At 41.7% G+C, this 13313-nt stretch overlaps 1 protein-coding gene across 1 annotated transcript in view; it reads left to right on the top strand.

Annotated features, from left to right (window-relative positions):
- nav2a (neuron navigator 2a) overlaps window positions 1-13313 on the top strand; it is a 115600-nt gene that overhangs the window by 60948 nt on the left and 41339 nt on the right. Inside the window, exons 11-12 of the mRNA XM_054608542.1 lie at window positions 927-1355; window positions 7133-7255. Coding sequence (XP_054464517.1) covers window positions 927-1355; window positions 7133-7255 — 552 coding nt within the window. The remainder of the gene's footprint in view (window positions 1-926; window positions 1356-7132; window positions 7256-13313) is intronic.

Raw genomic sequence — 13313 nt, 5'->3', positions numbered from 1 at the left:
GTTTTAAAGTTATTTTCTCTTCACTTTGTCAATGCAGCACTGCACATAGAGGAGTTTATAAAACGTGTTGCAGTGGAAAACAAAACCTCCACTGTTTAGGGATCATCAAAGTGTAGCTCCTTACAATGGCCGCTACGGCTGAGTGGTAAACAGGCCAGATCAGGAGAACTGTTGGGGATTTGAACTGCCTCATGGTCAGCAGACTGTGTCTGTCTAGGTTTACAGGTATTACCTCTTTTTTCTTCTTGTTGCCGTCTCATCCTTCTTTTGAGGGCTCTCCTGCTTTGATCGCAGGGCATGTCTTTCATGTCGCCTTTGATTCAGGTTTAGCTCTAATCACGTTCCCTCCCGCAGAAGTTTGACCTTTGCTCTGGCCTCGTGTCTCGGCGCTGACCCAGCTGTCTCCATTTAGTGAAGGCTTTGTAGTAAGGCTCATATGTCCTGTTGTCCTGTTTAAGACTGTAACAAAGAACCTTCTATCTCTGCTTTCTATCAGTCCGTCCAACGAGGAGATTATGAAGTCTGGTACTACAAGTTTGGTAGTTTGTTAACCTGCACGATATCTCAAAAATCTTTGAACCGATTTCTGTGAATTCTGGTAGACAGATCGGCCTTGAGCCAAGAAACAATTGATCCGGTTGTGGTGGTGATCCAAATGTGATTCCTCATTTGAGATAACTTTTTTATTTAAGTGGAGATTTAATCGCTCATTGAGTCGTCCATTGCCGTCATTAAAGTAGTTCAGAACTGCATTAAGAGGTCTCTTTTCTTCAGGTGACCTTCTGTGCTCGGTTTATTCTTTTAGTAGGGTCATGGCTTTTTCTACAATTGCAGATAAATTGATTAGAACAGATTTAATGGGGCTTCCCTTTTGTGGATCATAGATTTCATTCTCTCTCCATCTCTCTCCGTCTCCTTCTGCTCAGCACCTTGGAAACCACCTTCGATGGCAGCGTCACCACAGATGTCAGCGGCGGCGGTGGAGGAAGCGCTGCTGGCAGCAACAACAGCAGCGGAGCGAGTCGGAGCATCCTCAGCCTCACTTCTAGCCGCCCCTCCCTGTCGTCATGGCGACTGGGACAGTCCAGCCCTCGACTGCAGGCCGGCGACGCCCCCTCTATGGGGAACAGCTATGGAGGCCGGGCGGTCGGGGGACAGGCGGGGCGCTACCAGTACCCTGGCCATCTACGGCGGCAGCTGGCCGGAAGGGGAGGAGCCATCTGCAGCTTGGACCTCGCAGACAGAGCAGGGGAGGACATCGACCTGGACAACATCGCCGTGGACGTCACTGGATACATGAGTGATGGAGACGTGCTGAGCAAGAACGCTGCACGCACTGATGATGTCGCCAGCGGGTAAGTGATTGACACTGATGGAGACTTTTTAATCCCACAAACAGGTTTGGAAATTGCTGATGCGGAAACAATTGGTCGCTGAAAGTTGATTGATAGAACTTTAATAAAAGTTATTTTCATTTATCAAGAAAAATGTCAAACATTTACGGGTTCCAGCGTCTCCAACGTAAGGATTTGATTCCAAAACATTTTGGTTGGAAAAAACAAGAAATATGAAGATGTCACCTTGGGCTCTTGAGCACAGGCATTTTTTTTTTTTTTACTGTTTTCTGATTATGTAATGGATTAATCAGATAAATTGATCAGCACAAACAGATTTCTTGACTTATGAAAAAATGATCATAAGTTGCATCCCCAGAAATTGCTACCTGCCAATGCAATCTCTTAGAGGTAGAGTGAGAGAGACACTCAGGACGCTGGCCTATTATGTTTTATAATAATAACTTCAAATCGTTCTTCTGTAAATTGAGTTAGCCTGTTAGCACAGTACTTGATTCTGTAATGAAATTCATCAAAATCTGCATACATACACACACATATATTCGTAATTATGTCCACTAAAAAAGGTTTATTGGTAGATAACCGATTTATTTTGACATCCCTTGGTAGGTGAGCCGAAAACTGTATTTCACACTCCCTGTATATATCTCCTCTACACCTCTATTAGCATAACAGTTGACTACTTATTTGGCAATAGGGTAATGCCAATTGTGCTACTTTTATAAGAGCATCATGTGTTTATAGTAAAAATTTTCTGGCTGGTTGAAATATTGTGTTATGGTTATGGAGCACAATCTTGCCAGAAGAGGGCGGTAGTGTTCCTTACTCACATTTCCGGCCTGTGATCTTCGTGCCAGAGGATATCCGACGGTTCTGTACAGATCTCAGATCCCACAAGTATCCCATCTCTCTGTGTGCAGACGCAGTAATGCTAACACCCTGATAACCTGTTTATTTGCTCTTTCTCAGAGCCACTGTCCGTGTTGTAACAGCACCCCCCCCCCCCATTGTGCAATTTCAACCTTGGCTGTCATCATTTTTATCTGATGAAGTTGTGAAAGGTGCCAATCCGCCTTCGCATGGCATCGAAAAGTCTGAGTTCTAGCTGATAGAGCTGCTGCAGGGATTTGTTTGAGTTTAAATTAATGCAAATATGGATAAGAGTCTAAAAAGCTCAGGGAAGTACATTGATTAAAAAAAAACAACCTGAGATGGAATTACCTCCTCTGTCCTCCATGGGTTTGTGCGCTGATTGCTCAGCCCTGAGGCAACTGTAGAAGTCGAGGGAGCTAAGTGCTCTTGAAGTACTTGATATGTCTGAATCCGTGGCTGAGCAGACAAAGGCCAAACCGCAGCCACACCTGGACAGGTGAGTGATGTGAGCTCGGTACCAGAGCCATTTGCCAGCTCTGAAACTTGATATCTTGACTGAGTTGGACCTGCGAGGAAGGCAAATTAAACATGATTTCCTTCTGATGATTTTCTGATAGTCTGCTATTGTTCGGACTGCAATATTAGATTACTTTCCTGATTTTCAATTTATTCATTCATAGTTTAGTCTATAAAATGTAAGAGATTGTGGAAAAAAACACGACACAATGGGTTTAACCCTTTTAAACAGACTGATGACTTCCCCTCCACATCCTCGGGCCCCCATTTAGCCGTTAGCTCCATCACAGTCCTGTTAGCATCCACTAACTGATTCTTCCAAACAAGGCTGAGATGTTAACCAAGAGAGGAGGAGCAGACATTTAGATTGCAACAGTAGACTCTCACAGTTCAACTCCTCTCCTCCACTTAAATGTCAATTAAATGGTCTCAAAAGAAAAATGTTCTCACCTCTAGTTGTATCAGTAACCGCGTGGATACTTCTGGTTTTGAGACATCGGACTCTCTAGTGCATGTTTTTGCCTCAAAACAATGGAGGTGAATGGAATTTAATTTGTGGTACTTACAGCTTTAATGCAATTACATTGATGCAATGTCTGGGTCCCTCCTTTGAACAGTTTCTCTTAAAGAAATAGTCCCTATTAATCTTCTAGACACCCTGATAAAGTAATCTAGTAATGCTGTAAGCACAAGGTCAATTCATCAAGTAGCTCCACAGAAAACTGAATTTTGTATATAAATTATTTGGCTTTTATTCAGTAAACATGTACTTCTTTTCACCACTGTATTCTGATCCTATATCTATACTATATTCAGTGTTATGTATGTACTTTCTTTGGGTTTTGGACTGTTGGTCAGACAAAAGAAAGACATTTCAAGACCTTCAGCTCTGGGAAATAGTGCCAATTTCTCACTATTTCTGGCATTTATGGACAAAATGATTAATCGATTCAACAAACAAAACAACTGAGGGGCTGAATATTTGATGAAAACAATCATCTATAAGCAGTCTGAAAAAAAAAGGTCTTAGATCAGTTAAGCAGCTATCTGTCGCAATAGCTAATTTATTTAGTAATCTCTTGAGTCCTACAGCAGAGACAGCATGACTGATGACATATTTAGTATCCGCATCGGTTTCCAACCCCCAACTCTATATTTCCTCTCGGCTTCTCTGGCCCCCTTGGAGACCAGGAACCCCCCCCCTCTCTCCCTCCCTTCCCTCCTCAGCTTGGGGGTATGTTTCTCAATCTATCCCTCTGCCCTCCCCCCTCCTTCCCTCCTCCGCTCTTCGCAGCCAGACCCAACCTCCAGCCAGGAGGGGAAAAAGCATGTGGAGCTGGAGGAGAGAGGCTGCATACCAACACAGAGCTCCCACAGAGCAACACACACTCACACACACACACACACACACACACACACACACACACACACACACACACACACACGCTCAGGCTACACACCGACACATAATGGAGAGTTCACTGATACAGCGCACTCACCTCTGATATCACCATGATCAAACACGCTCTCACCTGCTGATATTATTCTCATAACAGCAGATCTCGCTCACAGGTTCAGACCTGACAGTCAGACAGTAGCCAGCCGGGTTTGAAAAAGGGACATCTTTGTTTTGGAGATTTTTATCAACGTGGGATCAACACTCACCTGGACTTGTTTATTTTGCTTTGGACTAACTGTTTTACCATGTTTGAGGCAGAAAGGTACGTCCCAGTGTTTAGACTCAATGTCAATGAAAAGAAAAACAAACTCCAGAGGTGATTGTTTCTGTTCCAGAGCGTGACATTTTGTGAATTTCCTCCTGTCAGTTCCACAGTGCGTGCATTCTTAGCAAGTCAAATATTTCTGCAGTTTAATTTACTCAATAAGTAGTTGCTCCTGTTGGCTACGTGGCTGAGTAAACTCTACCTGGCTGATCGGTTTCAGCCCGTAAACTGTCTTGTTTGGACACGTTCCTCCCGCAGGAGAAGGTTACAGGTTAACAGGCATCTGAAACAGGAGGACAAGGACGCTCGGTTACTCATTAGTGTGGAGGATTAATATGGTTGTGTGTGTGTGTGTGTGTGTGTGTGTGTGTGTGTGTGTGTGTGTGTGTGTGTGTGTGTGTGTGTGTGTGTGTGTGTGTGTGTGTGTGTGTGACTGCCCGGCCATCTTCAAGGTGACTTTGTTTTGGGATGATGGATGCTCCACATAAAAAAAAAACCTAACCCCCCCTCAGAGTGGACCCTGAGTCAGATGAGGATCCCACCATTCCTCACCTGTCTTCATTGTCTGCTGTCTCTCTTATTGTGAAAATATTATATAAGTCTTTTATCAGCGTATATATCAAGTCCATTGATCATTTGATTTAACTTCTGCGGTGGTCATCTTACCACTGCATACCCCAGAATTCCAAATGCTTGAAATAATACTCTAAAACAAATAATAACCACAGCACAAGAGAGAAAATTTCGGAAAATGCAATCTACCAACAAAAATGGACAACGTTTGAAAAAAAACCCAAAAACACTTTAATGTGTATTTAAGATGTTTCCTTTCCTTTTTTAAAGACAAGTTATGGAAGCAAAATAGCCCTAAATCTCAAAATTGGCCAGTGCATTAGAATAAGTTTTTGCCTTTATTGTCTCGCTTTAAGCTGAGAATATAATAGTGTTAAACCTGTATTTAAAATAAACAAGGCAACTCCTCTCTCTTTGGGAAGTTTGTTCCAGCTCGCTGGTGCATGGTAACAAAATGCTGAATCTCCGTGTTTAGTTTGGACTCTGGGTAATGGTAAGCAGACCGCTACCAGATGACCTGAGAGGGTAGCCGCAGCCTTTTGTGCTGCATTCATGTTCTGGTGAGAGAGTACAACATCTGGTACTTTCTCTGGTTTGCTGCTAAAACATAATTCACATGCTGTTGGGTACAACAAATCAGTCCCATTCTGCTTTATGTGTGTTTTATATCACCACAGTGAATTCTCAACCTTTTGCTGCAGTTCCCCTCAGCTCTATTTAACTTTTTTTTTTTTTTTTTAGCTCATTTGAATGCATTGTTTTGGTTTTACATCAGCCTCTTTTCAGCAGAAGCTGTGTTGAGTACAAGACATGAACTCAAAACTCAGATAAACCCGACAGACCAAGTCAATGAGAAGCTGGTGGAGAAATTAAACATCTACATGCAGCAGCTTTTTTGGCGGTGTTGTTCATCAGAGTGGCCAAGAGAAAACAAAAATAATGCAGCTTTAGATATTTAGTTTTCAATTAACTGAATTCCTTAACAAAGCTGCAGATGTTAGAATTCTAAAGTCTGCCGTTTTTCCAGCATCTGTTCAGGTTTTTGCTCTCTGCTTTAGTTTCTATCCTGCAGCTCAGATGCTGATTCAGTTTGACTGCAGGTTACACAAAGGAGCTCTGTCTATAGGAAACACTGTACTCTGTGTATACTGTATATACATGTAGGTATAAGTGTCTGTTTGTGTCTGTGCTGGCTCGCCTCTTGCTGAGATCCACAGAGAGATAACACAGAAAGTGTTTTAGTGGTCGTTTTCTTTTTTTTTTCTATACTCACTCAGCTGCAGAAACCGAATCATCACAACCCCACACAGAAAGCATTCAGCATCTTAACGGTCCGGCCCCCGACTTTAAATCAGCAAACATTTCATTAAATTACACCTGGGTTTAAAACGAGTCAATATTTAGTTCCATTAGTAATCTCCTCCATGGGTAAATATTTGGGGGATTACTTGGTGTTGTTTTAGTTGGAATGGGAATGTTTGTGTAAGTGTTGAAGGGCCTCAGCATCAGCTCCAGTCAGCCTCCGACTCCCAACTGCCAGTAAATCAAGTCCATTCAAAAGTTATTTTTCCGTTATGAAATGACGTGAATGGCCTATTTAGCCTGCCCTTACATATACAGTGTATTTTTAGCTTCTTTTTTTAATGTTCAGCCACTCAGTCAATCCTAATTTCCCCCGGCCTGGAGTTGATGATAGACTCTGAAGGTGACGAGTGCAATATCCTTCTTGAAGGAATAAAAGAACAGGCTCATCCTCTGTTAGCGGAGCTGCCTCTTCTTTTACAGACACACTGTTGTTTGACCACCGGCCACATGAGAGAAGTGCATCTTCAGTGTTTGTGGGGGAGCTGTTTGCCAACCGTGATGGATGAGAGCTTTGCCTTGGCCGGAAAGCTAGATAGATGTGGGCTCCTTCTGATCGTTATACAACAAAAGCAGCTCTGATAGGAAATAAAAGAAGAGTTTGTGTCTTAGACAGAGTGATGTACTGTACTGCACAACTTGAATTCATCCTGTCTGAGCCCTTTAATTGTATCATTTAGAGCTTTCCTCATGGAGACGATATCTAACGTGCTGTGTTGTGTTTTGCAGCTACATGACTGACGGAGGTTTGGGTCTGTACACACGGCGCCTCAACCGCCTGCCTGACAGCATGGCCGCCGTACGAGAGACGCTCCATCGAAACACCTCGTCAGGACAGGGAGATGCTGACAGGTAAGTCTGAAACAGCACACGTGTTTTTCTCCTGCCATGTAAACAAGGGTCACCATGGTTTCATCTTTCAATGTATTCAACTACTTCTACAGATTACCTACATTTCCTAGAATGCCTTCATACACCTGCTATTGACACATGCTGAAGTTGATTTGTTTGTTTAGTTGTGGGAGTCATATAGTGTATGGATAGCTATATCTAGATATATAGAGAGTATAGAGTATATATAGACAGATAATGGGTTTGTAGACTGAAATGCTTCCTGGTCTGTTTCCTGCTTCTGTCAGTCTTTTTTCCTGGAAGTTGAAATTCTGTTTAGTCCTCTTTTTTGTGTCACTGGCCTTGGTTGAAATATATGTGAAGAGAATAGTGAAATTTATTGTCTGGGTGAGTTAAATGGTTTCACTATTTACTGTAAAAATACAATAAATGAATGGCAGCTGTTTGCCAGTAAGCTACTGTGCGTTTTACAGTATCTCTATTGTATCAAAACACAGTAAGTTCATGTCATTAAAGCATACAATAATTTGCTGTAATAATGGCAGAATAACAGTATTTTACTGTCAGCAGTTTCACCAGCAGGATACTGAACAATTTACAGCAAATCTTCTGTGTCAAAGAAATACAGTAGCTTATTGTAATCAATACGTATTGAGCATTGGTTCAACTGTTTCTGTTCTGGTTGACTGACAAAACAAATAGCATCATATCCTGTCTATTGCTTAATGTCCCAATAAAACAAAAATGTATCTCTCACACGGTGATATTGCACAGACTTGTACCATTACAACAGTTGTGATGTAACGGAGCTTTGTGCAATACACTCCAGACTGTTGACGCACCAACTGATCCTTAATGTTGGAGAGTAGCAGTGAGACATGTGTGTTTTTGTTGGTGTTATCCGGATATATTGGCCACAGCGTGTGATGAGTGAAAAGATTGAGTGTTGGGAGTATCTGCGGGACTTCTCAGAGCGTCCCCGTGTCAGCGTGAGGGATCGGATGTGAAGCTGCAGCCTTTGTCCTGTCACAGAGATGGAGAGAGATTTGGGTTCCTGGCTAATTGACAGACGGGAAATGGATGAAGGCCAAGCAGAGCTCCACCATGTTGCAAGAGAGTAAAGGGGGGAGGATGGGAATAAAGCTTATTATGAAGATGGACTGGACTGGGTGAGACAAAGGAATCACTGGTCTCCTCAATTGATATCCAGATATCATCAACATGTGATCTTTTAATGAACAGAAATAAACCAGTTCTTTCGGCTATATTTGACATTTAAAAAACAAAAGCTTTGTAGTCTTTCATCAGTCATAAACTGACTACAAACAGACCGACATGCTGGTGTGTTTTGTAGTCTTAAGTGCTTCAAGCAGCCTTTTCCTTTAAAGCCTCAGGTGTGGCTAATTTCCTGTCCTCCAGACTTTTGACCTTTGCCCTCTTGGTGCCTTTTTACCGCCGCACGCAAAAACACACTCACATTAAACTCCCTCAGCCCTGAGGTGGAGTTTACACAAACTGTCCCTCTCCTCACCTTTCCTCTCTCCCCTCTCCCTCCCTCCCCCCTTTCTTTCTCTTTCTCTTACCATGGCTGCGTGATAAGAGCTGGTTGAATTCTCTAAATGCTAAGGAAAGGTGCTGCGATGCTTCCTTTCTTAGCTCCTTTAACATAAGGTGCACTGGACTAAAGTGACGCACAATTCGGACTTCAATAGCATTAACAGTGTACAATTTAAAGTTAAATTGTACACTATGGATAGATTTTAAAAAATCCTTCTTATGAATTTCTAACCTTTTGATAGCCTATAGCATTAACAGTGGATAGGGGATTCTGTTTTGGACAGGAATCCTTCCTGTCACAGAATTATCCTTCCTTGACCTAATGACGATTTCCATCAAGTACAAGGAAATGTGATTAGGCTGTAATTTTCTTTAACCTATTTGACAGCCTCTCTCAGCCCTCTCACCTTTAATTTTCCTCTTGCTTGTTTTGATTAGAGACTGTAGCCAGTTGAAGAAACTGGAAAGCTATTAAATGATAACAGTTGGGGGATTCCTCCTTTTTTTTTTTATTCCTTTGATTTTATGCTTTGAAGTTTCTCTGTGAGGTTTAATTGAACAAGTGGGCAGATTTTATGTTTCTCCAGAAACTTCCCATTTCACCTTTCATGATCTTCAGTAAGCTTCATCATTGCTTTCATTAGATCAGAGAGAAGGGGAAAATGAAAGAGTTTAAAGGGAACGAGGTGAAGCCCCCTCCTCCCGACCACACATCCTCCACCCTGAAGGAATGTCTGATAAATGTGCTTACTGCTTTTTAGTTTTGGGGATTAATTAGGAGAGGTGGAAGCGGCAGATAACTTGCATTAGCATAACAAGAGGAAGTCAGTGGAGCTGGAGGGTAGACAAGGTCGACTGTCGTAAAAGATGAGACTAATTTTAATACATGGGGGGGGGCTAAAGGTGCAGTTTGTGCAGGTGGAGGAGGTTGAGCAGCTTTCCTTACACGTGTTTCCAACATTTTGTGGTTTGTGATTTGACACAAAGTGGAAGTTCTGAGCTCAGAGGTGTGTGCCGTCTGTATTTGCTCACTGGGTGTGTTACCCGTCTATAAACCTGCTTAAGTTTAAATCCCTTTTTTTTCTACATCCTTTGGTTTGGGACGCAGCCAATCATCCTGGAGTGGGGTGGGGGAAAGGTGTTGGATGTCACTGTGGCATTGGGGCAAAAAACCTTGTGACCCCTGGACCAGGAGGTCACCAGCTTCAAAGGGTCGGGGTTCACAGTCAGGAGCTTTCCTAAAACAGTTTAAAGCCTTCACGGTGAAACCCTCCAGATCAGCCCAAACCTGCTCTAATGAGGAGCATGACGGATGTTTATAAAAAATTTAAAAAAACACAGCTTTGAGTGGCTTATTCAGAGAACAAGACAACAATTACAGTCCATATCCTCCCATCAGCTGAGTTGGTGGGTGATGTGACAGTTGAATCTGATTAGTGCTACTGTTGGAAGTGCAAGAACTAGTTTTACCAACTGTCAAATGTATGTAAAGCAGTGGGAGGAAGCCAGCAGAGGATCACAATGACTCATGGGACAACAGGACCTGCGAGGCTGAGCAAATAGGCAGAGGCTCCAGAGACTAGGAGCTCAGTGTATGTGTGAATGTGTGTGTGTGTGTGTGTGTGTGTGTGTGTGTGTGTGTGTGTGTGTGTGTGTGTGTGTGTGTGTGTGTGTGTGTGTGTGTGTGTGTGTGTGTGTGTGTGTGTGTGTGTGTGTGTGAGCATGCTTATCCTTCTCATTTATCTCTGGGGCAGGAGAAAGAGGAAGTAATCTCTAACCGTCTGTCTTCTGATTTGAATTCTCTTTGTTACAGCAGACAAAGGAAATGTCTTAGTGGTGTGAAACCGCTGTAGTGGTGAGTGTTAGAGAGAGACCCCCCCCCTCCCTTATGGCTGAGGCGTTGAAGATTAAATTTTCCGTTTTCCATATAAGAACGTGACACAAAGAAGAGAAGAGAGCATTTCTAAAGGACCCAAATCATATTTTACACATTTGCACGAATGGTAAATTTCAAGACTCTCTACATTCTTCTTGCTGGTACAGTCAGTACTGGTGGGATCAGGACTATTTAAGAAGAAGTTGGAGGAATAGTGCTGCAAGACAAAAACATGTAAGATAATCAATTACAGAAAACAGTCTTTACTTGGTTTGGTTAACATGTAGCACTGAAAAATGGAAAATGAACACACCATGTCAAGGTGATAGACCTACAACAGCGTATTAGGGCCATTGTAGGTAAAAATAAATAAATACAAAATGACGGAGCCGGGAGATGGTAATATTCCAGGAAAAATCTCATATTATCCAAGATTAAAGTGGTATATTTATAAGTGAAAAGAAATTACATTCTCTGGGATAAAACTGTCAAATGTACAATAAAAAAACCTTGAATATTCGCCTCTCTCAGAGCCCATCCTTACCATAATTACACCTCTTTAGGTGCAAAATAATTTAGATGGCGGCTGGCGTTACCATGGTTTTGCACACTTTTTGTATTTTCAAGTTTTTGTTTTGCGTTTTTCTCGTAAATGTACTGCTTGATTCTCAGAGAATATCAGAATGTAAATATTCTTCGATATTCTGAGATTTTTCTGGCTCCGTTGTTTGATTTGTTTTAACCTGCAATAGCCTCAATATACTTTCATATAGACCAAATCATATGAATGCCTGATAAAATAAGAAGAAGTTAAACTGTAACAAACGTGGGTCATGTCAGGTATAGGTAGATTATTAAACTCATTATCAAGAGGTTTGACAATAAGCACCCTTGACATGAGAGCTTTTTAAATCAACATGAGGCACCTAATGGAGCTCCAACGAGTCCAAATCATCTGCTAGGTACAACAAAAGAATGTGAAATTAGCAGAATTACAGTATAGACAGCATGACACTCTTGTTCCACTGACAGATTCACCTTCCATCAGCAGGTGCCTGTTAAAATACTTAGACAGCTGTTACGCACTCTAATACCTTCCATTATCCTTCTCATTATCTTTTAATTGAGGATTTAATGCCTACTTAAAGTACTTTAAATTGTCTCTGTAGGTACTGTACAAATAAACTTGAGTAAACTTGCCTTGCCTTGCCTTTTTGGTACAAAGCCTTTCAGCACCGGTCTTTTCAGTCTATTAGCTCTGCTTTTAAAAACCCAACCTCATTTATTTCAATGATCCTCCAGCAAAAAATAAATGTTGTTGAACTTTTACCGCAATGTGATGTCATTCGTCAACCTACTGCATTGGCCAGTCAAATACACGTAAACACATTCCAGGAAGATTAGTTTGTAATGTGAATTGCGTAATTTTACCGGGATATCTTCCGAGAATTGTAAAATCCCTTCTGTGGACCTATGTGCAACTCTTACTTTTACTCATCCTTCTTCCTTCTTATTTTTCCTATCATAAAGCAAAGTCTTAAGGCTGATCATTTGAATCAAACATTTCTGAGAAGGGTCAAGCTGTACTACGATAGCATGCGTTTACTTCTTTAAACAAGCCATACGACCTCAACAGTAACACCAAGTTAAAAAATACACCCTTAATATTTCTATGTAACTGTAACTTATAAAGTTCAGTACTGTAATGTAACGTTAAGCAGCAAATCACTTGCACCAGCCTTATGAATTTGCTTATGTTATCTAATGTTATCTAGCTATGCTAATGCAATGTACAAACTAATGATAAGAGGAACTGAAATGACTACATTAAGCTTTTGGCATGCATTTCCTGTTAATAATAATAATAATAGCATTGCTAGCTAACGTAAGCAAATTCATAAGGTTAGTACAAGTTTTTTGCTGCTAAACGTAACATTACTTTACTTTATAAGTTACAGTTTTATCATAATACTAAAGTTGTATTGTTTACCTTGTCGAGTGGCATGGACGTGATACAATGTATTAAATATAGGCTCAGTAGGCTACTTTATTTTATAATACAGTGGCGTTTAACCGTTATTTATTGATAAGGAAGCGTGATAAACATGTGATTTTCCCCCATGGGTCCTGGCGTTCGTAACATCTTTTTGATTTTCTCTCAGGTGGTTTTTAATCCCACCTGCAACAGAGCTTCCAGTTGTTTAGAACATGTCATACTTTTCATACACACACATATTAGAAGCACACTTGCTTATTAGAATATTAGAAGCACGCAAGCCCCTAGATGTTACCTCTCCTGTCTGGACTTGAGCAGGTGTCCCTGTTGGCCTCAGGTAGAGGAAGACAGAGGTTCTTCTCTGCTGCTACCAACAACACCTGGCACTCCACCTGTCTGTCTGCCTCTCTGTAACCCCACCTCTACCTGCTCCCTTGGTTAAAGCAGAGCGAATGTTGTGGTTTGCCTCCGGGCTCTCACTGTAATAATAATCACTACCCTCCCTCTGTTCCTGTCATTTCATGAGCCAGCGATCTTGTTCCCCGAAGAGCCAGGAGTCTATTTGTATGATAATGGCAGACACACATGGGGGAACACAGCTTCATCTGCACTTTTACCCCTCCAAACCT

Source organism: Anoplopoma fimbria, chromosome 2, assembly GCF_027596085.1.
Source record: "Anoplopoma fimbria isolate UVic2021 breed Golden Eagle Sablefish chromosome 2, Afim_UVic_2022, whole genome shotgun sequence".
Classification (NCBI taxonomy): Eukaryota; Metazoa; Chordata; class Actinopteri; order Perciformes; family Anoplopomatidae; genus Anoplopoma; species Anoplopoma fimbria.
This window is presented reverse-complemented; position numbering and strand designations above follow the sequence as displayed.